This window comes from Manis javanica, chromosome 13 (assembly GCF_040802235.1).
Source record: "Manis javanica isolate MJ-LG chromosome 13, MJ_LKY, whole genome shotgun sequence".
Lineage (NCBI taxonomy): Eukaryota > Metazoa > Chordata > Mammalia > Pholidota > Manidae > Manis > Manis javanica.
In genome coordinates this window covers 93724058-93734364 of record NC_133168.1, presented here as the reverse complement: position 1 = coordinate 93734364, position 10307 = coordinate 93724058, and the positions used below count along the sequence as shown (strand labels likewise).

General features: G+C 62.1%; 1 protein-coding gene across 1 annotated transcript; it reads right to left on the bottom strand.

Annotated features, from left to right (window-relative positions):
* Positions 1-598: 598 nt before the first annotated feature.
* On the bottom strand, positions 599-7803 carry LOC118972360 (uncharacterized). The gene is made up of 14 exons (XM_073219504.1): positions 7788-7803; positions 7581-7678; positions 7206-7507; positions 6537-6626; positions 6045-6199; positions 5382-5905; positions 4407-4622; positions 3986-4089; positions 3433-3502; positions 2923-2988; positions 2512-2580; positions 1512-1633; positions 1297-1403; positions 599-1074 (listed from the first exon to the last, which is right to left on the bottom strand). Exons 1-13 carry the CDS (start codon positions 7801-7803, stop codon positions 1316-1318), a joined length of 1920 nt encoding a protein of 639 aa, XP_073075605.1. The 3' UTR covers positions 599-1074; positions 1297-1315.
* Between the last annotated feature and the right edge of the window lie 2504 nt (positions 7804-10307).

Here is a 10307-nt window from a genome sequence, read left to right as displayed (position 1 = left end):
GAGCAGCCCTCCCCAGTGTTGCCGAGGTGTCCCACCCTGGGGCTTGGAGCACCATGCTCCTCCTCAGCACCTTACGGGGGGAGGACAGAGGATGGAGGACAACCTGGCAGAGGTCAGGGCCCCCCTGCATCAGAGAGTTTGAGGCTGGGGTGGGGTGGGCTGGGGCACACGATGTCCGCAGGAGGGGCAGAGCTTTGAGAAGAAAGAGCAGTGTGGTGGCAATCCGTTCAGCATTTATTACATTCTGCACAGGGATGACCCCAACCCCCAGGAACCATAAACCTCAGAGACAACACCCAGAGCACACTGCGCCTGGGGGGGCTATTTCTCAGGGATGAGGGGAGGAAGTTGTACAGGGGGCTCCCCTGTAAGCAAGTCCCGGTACCCTGTGACAGTCGGCCACCCCTGCATCCTCCGATGCCTCCGCTGGGTACCAGGAGGCTGTGGTCCCTCGCAGCACTGCGCCGTGTCTATGTCCATCCCGGGAAAGGCCGGGCCTGGTGAGGACAGCCCCCACCTATTCCTGGAACCCTGTGGCTACGACTCGGTGGCTGACGGCGCCCAGGCAGGAGTTGGTGTCACGGTGGGAGGCCACCTGCCGAAGGGGAACATCCTCCACACGGTGGGGCGGCTCGCCTCTGTCCAACGGGCCACAAGCAGAGGGGACGACACAGCACGAAGGTGGCCAGGTGCACCGCAGCTACATACGGGTCCTTGAGGATACAGTGGCAGCCTGGGGAGCTGCCCGAGTCGGCCGAAGGAGGAGGTGCCAGAGCAGCTGCCCCGGCAGAGGCTCCGGATGAGCAGCGGGAGGAGGAGGAGCAGCAGGCAGACTGGGGCCCTGGGGCGCCGGGTGCCGCCTGCCCGAAGGGGAAGAAGGTCTCCTCCACATGCAGCCAGGACACCAGCAGGGCCGAGCGCCCGATGACAGTAGCTACAGGGCCACGCGGGTGAGCAGAAGAGACTGCTTATCCCGGGTTCCCCCCATTATCCTGCTTCCACCCCGTCCCCACTGCCCTCGGGGCTCCGGGCCCTGTGCGGAGGGTCCTGTCAATCACGAGCACCTGGGAGTCCCTGTCAAAGAAAGGCTTCTGAGCGTCACCTACTCACAGAGGAGGAAACTGAGTCCCACAGGGGGCGGGGAACCACCCTTCAGTCTGGCACAACCGATCGGCAGTGGAGCGGGATTGCAGCCGCACCGGTCTTTAGGACGCCCCACACCCTGCATGGCGCAAAGTTTCCTTGACGCTGGGGAACAGCCCACCCCCTGCTGAACACCCCAGCCCAGAAACTCACCTGGCCCTGGCCCATAAGTTTAAATCTTGCGGGACCTGAAGAACTGTAACAGTCCTTTTCTGCCTGCCCTCTGACCTGGGGGCTCCAGATGGTAGGACAGGCCGTAGCTGCAGGACAGAGGGACACCTGTGAGCCCCTGGAGCCCCATGGCCGGGGGCCCTTCCCCCAGAGCCTGCCGGCAGCTACAGCCCACACCCCACTCCTGGCAGCCTCACCTCTGCTCTTCACCCAGGAGCTCCACTGTGTGGAAAAAGAACAGGAAGTGCTCCTTGGGCTCCAGGTCATACTGCCTGGCCAGGAACTTGTATGTGAGGAGCTCCTCTAGGAAGTCAGTGGCCTGGGGCAGAGGAAGGACAGGATGCAGATGAGGAGGGGGTGAGGAGTGGGGCACTGGGATGGTCCCGGATCTTTGCTCACGGAAACCCTCCTTCCTTCCAATGCCATCTAGCCCAGCCTGTTCCCACTGTTGGGTCTCCAGCTCCTCCTCCAGGAAGGCGGCCTTGATGCCATCCCATCCCCCACCTTACAAAGCCTTTAGTGTCCTGAGCTCTGTGTGTCTTAACTCTCTCAACACACGTTAGACCCAAGGCATGGCCCGGACTAGGTCCTGCCCAGGGTGTCTTGACTACATCCCTCACCTTTCATGGCTGGGCACTCAACTCTCTCTATTTTATGCCATCACCCTGGAAGGCAGCAAGGCGGCCAAAGTACATCGGAAACAGCCCCCTGAGCCCAGATCGAGGCCGAAACGTCCCCACCCTTTCTCAAGGTGGAGGACCGCCAGGGCCCTCCAAGGGGCAGGCCTGCCCAGAAACAGCACCCGGGCCTGGCCCGGGCTCGGGGCAACCAAGAAGCGGGGACTGCTCTGGGGAGCTGAGGCATCAGGCGGGAAGGCACTGCCAGCCCGCCCCCCCCCCCTCATGTGCTTCCTGCCCTGAAGGAGCAGCACCCCTCCCACTGGGCAGGGCCTGAGGGAGAGACCAGTCCTGCCCAGAATGTGTCCCCTGGAGCCCTCAGCGCCACCTGCACTGGGGCCAGGACCGGGGCTTAGGTGGGTCCTTCTGGCAGTCCTCTCCAAGAAGCCCAGGTCCTGGGGTGGAGGGGAGACGCTCAGGAATGGGGGTGGCCCGGTGCTGAGAGGTCCGGGCTCACTGGGGGATCTCCCCTCCCTAAAGCTCACCATCCAGCCCCCCTGAGCCCTGCTGGGTCACTCACGTCCTCATGATGTTCCTGGTGTTTCTCTAAGGCGTCGTACAGAATCAGTCCAAGGAATGGGACCATGCCCTGTGCCACCGGGGTGGGGAGGTGATGAGTCCCCACCTGCCTCAGGGGTGCCCACAGAGCCTCCCCTGAACCCCACACCCGCAGCCCCCAGCTCCCTTGGACCACCCTGTGCGGCCTCACCCCCTCCCTTCGCCCTGCTCTCCCCTCCTGGTCCCTCCCAGGGCTGGCTTTCGGCCATTCCCAGGACCTGTGGGCCCTGCACCTGTCCTCCTACTTCCCCCTGTACCCAGCTGCTCTCGCCCTCCTTCTGGTCACACCGGAGCTGGCAGTTCAGAGCTGGTGGGACCAGGAGCAGGTGCAGGGTCACCCCCACCGCCCTGACCCTGGCCGCGCCACTCTCACCTGCTTCTTCATACCCTGGGATGCCCTGGGGGACTGTGGCCATTTCCTCACCATGGCCCTCGCCTCCTGCAAGGTGCACGACACTCAGGTGCTCATGCTCCCCTCCCACGTGCCTCCCACAGCCAGACCGTGGTGGATGGATGCCTTGCCCGAGCCCCCTGGCACCTACGCTGTCCCCACCTCCACAGAGGGACTGTGACAGGCTCAGGGGACCCAGGGGAGAAGCCGACCTTGCTCAGCCACAGGCCCCAACCCTGCTGCAACCCCATGCCATCCCCAGCCCTGACTGGGGGTCTGTCCCCTGCGTCCTCAGTGGATGCCAGGCCCCCAGTCAAGTGGAGCCAGGGAGGGAGACAGACGAGGCCCTCATGGGCCTGGGGGACCCTACTTTCCCCATCAGCTTGCCCGGCTCACCCCGCACTCCTCGAGTCTTCCCCAAATCTGTGCCACAGCACGGCAGAGGACTTGCCCCAAGGACCCCTCCCTTCCTGACCTCCAGCCCCCATTTACCTCGAGGAGCTGCTTCCTTTTAAGCCCCTTGTCCCTCTTTTTAAGTTTTCTGTAGATCCAGGAGCTCTTCCTATGGGGAGGGGAGAGGAGGAGGGACACATGAGGCCAGCAGGCGGAGAGTCTCGGGGCCGACCCCTTTTCCCGGGGATCCTAGAAGGCCCACTAGCCCGCAGGAGTCTTCCCACCACGGCCCTGAGCCCTGGGAATCCGTGGCCTGGGGAGGGGCTGCGTGTTTCCACCTGGGGCCTCCATTCCCTGCTCTCCCGGGCGCGAATCTGCTTTGGGCCAGGTCGCTGTCCTTGGGGCAGAGACCTCCTGCTGCAGAGCACAAGCTCCAGATCTCCAATGGGCTTCACCCCACACCTGACATTGCAGGGAACTGATTCCTGCAGGGGTACCCGTGGCCTAACCCACAGGGGGCCCCAAGAGCCCGCCATCCCTGCCCCTAGACTCTGCCGCCTCCCAGGAAGTCCCAGCCCACTGAGGGACACTGCCAGACGTAGGGTGTCCCTGTCCACTCAGGTGGCCTGGTCCCGGAGACAGGACTACCCACCAGGAAACTTGTCCCCAGGTTCTCTCCAGACGACGTAGACCAGGGAACTCCAGGGCGTACATAATGGTACGGAAGGACTCGAAATTTCTGAGAGCCAGACACTCCTGGGAGGGAAGACAGAGCTGAGAGCGTGGCCTGCTTCTCTGCTCTATTCCCCCATGAACTCCTGTCCTTAAGGAGACAGACACCCAGGGAGCCTAGCACACCTGGTACCTGCTGAGCGGCCCTCCTGGGTGGAGGACTATGGCTCAACCCAAGAAAGGGGCCCAGGATGGCTGTTCCCCCCCCCCCCCCCGGGGCCTGCGAGTCCAGATCCACACGCCCCTGGCAGGAGGGCCCAGGGACCATGCAGGGCAGACCGCAGGCACCCATCCTGAGAGCTGGCGAAGGAGGGGACCCTGGGGACCGTCCCATGACACACCTTGGCCACGTGTATCCAGAACTCCACCACTCGGGCCCTGTCCTGGGCCGTCGTGCTCGGACCCCCGAGGCAGGAGGAGATGACCAAATAAAACGTGGCAGCACACTGCTTGAGGACGTTAAGGATGTTGGGGGCCAGGAGCACAATGTCTTCCATCAGTGGGTGTCTCTCTACGTAGGCCTTGCATTCTCCATGTTCAACCCTACTGTACAGCTCCTGGGGATGACAAGAGGTGTCATCCAGCTGTGCCCCTGGTGCCCCTGTTCCCAGGCAGGGTCACTGATCAGAGCTGGGTCCCAGGCAGCTGGGGACGTGCTGTGAGCCTTGTGGCCGTCTGGACTTCAGACCCCGTCCACTGAGGCGCCCAGGACCGCATGCACAGGACCCCACAGTAATGGGGCACAGAGGGGCTTTGCTCACAGGCCCCCTCACTCACGTCCTCCCTGAGGCACTAGGCAGCTCTCGCCGGCCCAGTCTGGGGCATCTGCCTCCCATGCTGCCACCCCGTGGATCCCGCTCCCCACTCAGGTGCAGTTTCCCCTTAAACAACTCCACCAGGACCTTTGATGGTGTCTATGTCTCCCACGCAGTCAGATCTATGGCAGGGGCCTCTGAAGTGCGGAGGCCATAGGAGCCTGCCAGGCCAATGGCCCGAGGACCTAAGGCCCTGGCAGCACCTCCCTGAGCACCCCTCCCCTGCCCTGCCCCTCCCAGCCCGGCCAGGCCCTGCCCACCTTCCCTGTGCTCCATCCTCCTCATTGGTCTGCAAGGATCCCTAAGGGCCGGCCCTACTGTCCCCATGTGGACATTGAGGGCTTGGGGGTGAGGAGATTCTCTCAGGGCACATGGTGAGTCCGTGGGGAAGCTGGGATGTGGGCCCACATCACAGGAGTCCACGTCAGGGGAGGGCAGGTGTGGGGTAGCCCGTGACACAGGGAAGGCCCACCCCCGACCCCGAGAGCCCGCTCCGCTCACCGCACACATCAGGGTCAGCTGCTTGGCCACCAGGCGGGGAAGAAACGCCAGGATGGTCTGCTCCTCCTCCCTCGGCAAATCCCGGGTGCTCATGGAACAGGGGGTGGTGGGCTCCAGGGCCACCTCTGGCTCTTCCAGGCCCTGTGCCATTCCTGCAGGTGCCACGGGCCCCGCACCCGAGGACTCATGGGGCTCCAGCTCGGGGCCTGATACCAGTCCTGGGATGTCCCAGGGGCTCGCAGCACAGGGGTTTGTGGGCTCTGGACCTGGACCTGGCTCTGCCACGCCTGGTGCCATTCCAGCAAGTGCCCTGGGCCCCAGGCCCGAAGGCTCATGGGGCTCCAGCTCAGGGCCTGGCCCCTGGGCTGAGGCCACTGCTGGGACATCTTTCAGCTCTGCAGCGGCTGAAGCAGGTGACACCGGCCGTAGCTCCAGCACAGGGTTCTCAGGGAGCTCCTGGACGGGCTCTAGGCACGAAGGTGGCGCTCCGCGTGTCCCTGGAGCCAGCTGCATCTGCCGTGGGTCTGGAGCAGGACACAGAGAAAGGGTCACCCTGGGCCTGATTCCCCGCGCCTTACAATCACAGAAAAGCCCTCACTGCCTTGAAGGGAACCCCAGTCCGGGAAGCCCACCCTACTTGGTTCCCTGGCTGCAGCCCCTCACCTTCCAGCTCTGCCACCGTGGGCCCCCGTTGTTCCTCCTGGACCAAGTGGTGGAGTTCTTGGCCCACCACGGTGGGTGAAAGCTGGCTCGCGTTGATGATGCTGGGTACATGCTCGGGCTCCCAGGCAAGGCGCCTAGCCCATCCAATTCTGGGACTGGGGGAAGGCCAGAGGGTGGCAGAGTGAGAAGCCTGGTCTTACCCGCCACACTGCCCTCGCGGCCCACCCTTGTGTGGGCCTGTCCGCTGTGCACTCCCCTGCCTGTCCAGGCACCTGCCCCTCCCCCTTCCTGACCCTGCGTCTCTCTCCTGGGACCCCATCCTCTCCCATCCTCCCGAATAGGAAGTCCCCATTCGTCAGCCCGCCCGTGGGATCCCGAAGATGAGTGACCTGCTGGGCTCTGCTGTGCGCCCCCTGCCCCAAGGCCTACACGCCTCCTCCACCCACTTTGTGCACACAGGCAGTGCCCCCTCCTGGCCCAGTGAACGCTCACTTTCTCAGATTCTCCTCTGGCCCCTCTTCATGCCCCCCATTACATGAGGAGGCGGTGAGGGTATCGCCCGTGACGCTTCCCGGCTGTGACCTGCGGATGACGCCTGAAGTGACTGCCCGACTCCACACGGGCCAGGGTCCCAGTAGTGTGTCCGCTTCCTTCACTGTTACGCTAAGTTTCCCCAAAGGGTCTGCACAAAGTGGGTGCTGCATACCTATTGTGGCTGAAGGAAGTCCTACCCGAACCTTCCCAGGTACCGCTCCTCTGCTGTCCCCAGAGGTCCCCCCATGTGGCCACGGTGGGGACAAGGTCCCGGCACAGCCACAGGGAATTGCGAGCCTCCGTTCCAAAGGCTGCTTCCCATGTGCTTTTCCAAATGAACCAGGCTCCAGGCCACTGACAGGTGAGGCCAAAGGCTTTTCATCGGGTACAGAGAAGTGAGCCCCAAAGTGGCCCATTGGCTGGCAGTCCTTTCTCCACTGCCGGGCGCCAGGGGAGCCCCTCTAAGGCCTCTTCCGTGTTTCCCATGGGCACTCTAACAGGCTGATCGCCAGTCACCCTGCCTGTCAGAGGAGCACACTGAGGCTCAGACACATGTGGGGACACTCAGGATACACCACGGGCTGTGGGCAGAGGCCCGTCTGGGCCGAGGAGGGGCTGGATGCTCACCGGGGGAGCCGCTGGCCCGTGGCTGGCTGGTCAGCATCCTTTGCAGAGAGTAGGGGCCAAGAAGCATTCCGGCTGAGGGTTGCCCCTGAAGATGACCTTGCCGTGAACAGTCCCTGCTTCTCTTTCACACGTGTGGGCTGGTCAGCGTCCTGGGGAGGGAGTTTGGCCTCGGGATTGCTCCGGCTGGTGTTCGGAGCTGGTTCCACTCGTTCCGTGCGCTTTCTCCCCTTCCTCCTCACGCCTCTCCAGGGAGCCCTGCGCCTGGGGACCTCAGTCCCATGGACAGATGGCTCAGGTTCACGCTGAGGGGGGCAGCAGGGAGATAGTCAGTGGGAAACCCAGGAACCACCAGGACAAGGGAGGTTTGCAGCTCACCCGAGAGCCCCCAGCCCTCTGGGATGCAAGCAAGGAGCGGCACGGGGTGCCCCCGGGAGCGAGGTTCCAGGCCCTCTGGAGTGGGTCTGTTGACCAATCTTGTGGGGCAACCCTGGGAGGGCCCTGGCAGGTTACCAGGCTTGGAATGGGGTCCTGGGGTGTAGGCAGCCTGCCCCAGGTCCAGGGAGATGGAGTAGGTAAATCCACCCATCAGCTCCTCCATGCTCCCCAGAGTGGAGCTCTGCAAAGCCAGAGCCTGGTAGCAGGTGAGGAGGCACCCGGGGCTGCGTGGACCTCCCCGCAGGGGGTAATGTGGAACCCAACCCCTGTCCCCGAGATCAGGCACACAGGGCCATCTGCCTAGATATCCAGTCCTGGGGGAAGGAGAGGACACCCCCCGGGCTCAGGATTAACATGTGGGTGGAAGTACCTGGTCCCAACACTCACCTCCACTACTGAGTGATGAGACCAGAGCTGTGACACTGACTGCCCCCCTGCTCCCCAGCCTTCAGTCCCCGCATGCCCCACGCCCACTGCACACACACAAGGAGCCGGGGGAAAGGTCAGCCCGGGATGGGTCACACAGTGGCCTGGTCCTGGAGGGGCCCGCTCTGGGCTGCCCTGTGTTACCTCGGGGCTCCTCGGGAGACACGGACAGAGGCGTTGGAAGTGTTCTCTCAGCCAACGCCCACAGCGAGCAGGAAGACTCTCCGTCTCGGCTTCCCTGACTCCCACGCCTTCAGAAGGCTCCGCACAACAAGACCGCATGTTGCTCTGTCGAGCGCCTCGGGTCAAGTGAGCAGGACTGGGGTCTGCGACCAGGAGCTGGGTTCCGTCCGGGTCACAATTCAGGTTCTACTGGGCGTGTCTTCAGTGACATCACTTCTTCAAGGGTCCATTTCCTGGGCCGCTCTGTGAACTCAGATACGCCCACATGCCCGTCTGGGCTCCTGACTGCCCACCCTCCTGGCCCTTGCCATGCATGAGTACACAGATCTCCACCAGATCCCTCCCCTCGCTCTTTGGCAATGACACTAGGGTCCCAGCTCCGAGGAGACAAGAGCTGAGCTCAGGCCACTTTTTGTCACCAGTTCCCTGTCCTGCTGAAGCCATAGCACCTCCCCGGAGCTGCCCAATGTCCCAGCCTGCACAGGGAGGGTCATGCCAGACATTCCTCCCTAGGGACATCCCCAGGGATACATGAATGACCCCTCCAGCTTCTGGGGGCTGGTGTCACGTGTGTGCGACGAACAGACTCAGAGATGGAGGAATGCCGACCAGGCTTGGCACGGAGCGTGGAACAGCACGCAAGTCAGGCTGGGGACTGGGCCTTGTGATCTTGGCAGGCCAGTCCCCCGCTAGGCCATGTTCAGGTGTGCACCTGGAAGGGGCAGCAAGGAGAGGGGATCCAGGTGTTGTCATCTACTGGCATCCACCTTCCAAAGGTCCAGGCTGCTCTCAAACTAGGTGCTTTTCAGACCAATCAGTAAATGGGTCAGAGTAGCACACTGGACATGAGGTCTATGCTCTGAAATGCGAGGTGGTCTACCAGGCTGCTGTGCCCTTTGTGTGTGGGGGGTGGAGGAGGGTCCAGGTACAGCACCTCGTTCATCACCTTAGGAGAGCTTGGCATGCCCACACGATAGAATTCTCGAATCTTCTCAAAGACGAAAGGCCCCTGAATTTTTGTTGGATTTATTTCCCACCTTCTGACCCGTGACTGCTCTATCAATGTGCTTAGACAGGTTGTACTTCCTGATCACTGTGTCCAATCGGCGTAGTGCCATCAATGGGATGGGCCAGTGTGACGGCTTCTGGAAGGAAAAGGAGATGAAGGTTCCTTCTGACTAAGTGACAGCCTAAGTCAGGAGGTCTGATATGCCTCTGAGATAGTTTTGTCTCCTTGCCGGCTGAAAGCTGACTGCCCTGCTGGTCTTTACTCACAGGAAGAGAACAAAGAGCATTTTCGTGACCAATACTTACACACTGGGTGCTTGGGGACCAAGTGATGAAGCCCCATGTGCAGCAATAACTGCAATCTGAGACACTCCGATCACGGTGACCATCATGCACTGTCATCTCCAAGAATTGTCCGTTTTCTGAGTAGGCCACGTGGGTGACTTCAATAAGGGTCTGTGGAAATCACCACCCCGACATCTTCCAAGTCCTTGGTGGTCACTCCAGTCTGTAAGCTCTCCTGGAAGGCAGTACTACTTTCAACATGTACTTTGGAGGGAGTTCTAGAGGCTTGTGCTTGACCCGCCACACAGCAGGCACTCCTGGCCGGCACAGTCCCCTGTGGCTAGCAAGGAGGAAGCCGGGAGCTCTGCGTCCCTGACAGCTCGGTCCTGTGGCCTCTGACACTGAGGGAGCGGCACTGCGGGCACTTGGTCGGGGTGAGGGGGTGCTGCTCCTGATACCAAGACCCGGTCCTCGTCCCTGAGGTCAAATCACAAAACACAGTGACAAGCTTTTGAGGAAAGGAAAGAATAGTTTGTTGACTTGCTAGTAAATGAGGGAGTGGCAGGCTCCTGCCTTAGAGAACCACCGTCCTCCTGACACGCGAGCGGTCAGGGCTTTTCGAGGGGAAATCGTGGTAGAGAGGCTGGGGTGCAGACACATGAAGTAGCAGCCTGCAAGGGTCCAAGCAGATATTCCTGTGCTGATTCACTAGCGTTTTGTTTTTCTTTTCTGCTCCGCCTCAGTCCCCTGGGACAGAATGGTTTT

Coding starts and splice junctions, on each gene's coding strand:
- LOC118972360 (XM_073219504.1), bottom strand. Junction 4,090..4,406: donor TCTGGATACACGTGGCCAAG/GTGTGTCATGGG, acceptor CTTCCCTCCCAG/GAGTGTCTGGCTCTCAGAAA. Junction 1,634..2,511: donor ACCAGGAACATCATGAGGAC/GTGAGTGACCCA, acceptor CCTCTGCCCCAG/GCCACTGACTTCCTAGAGGA.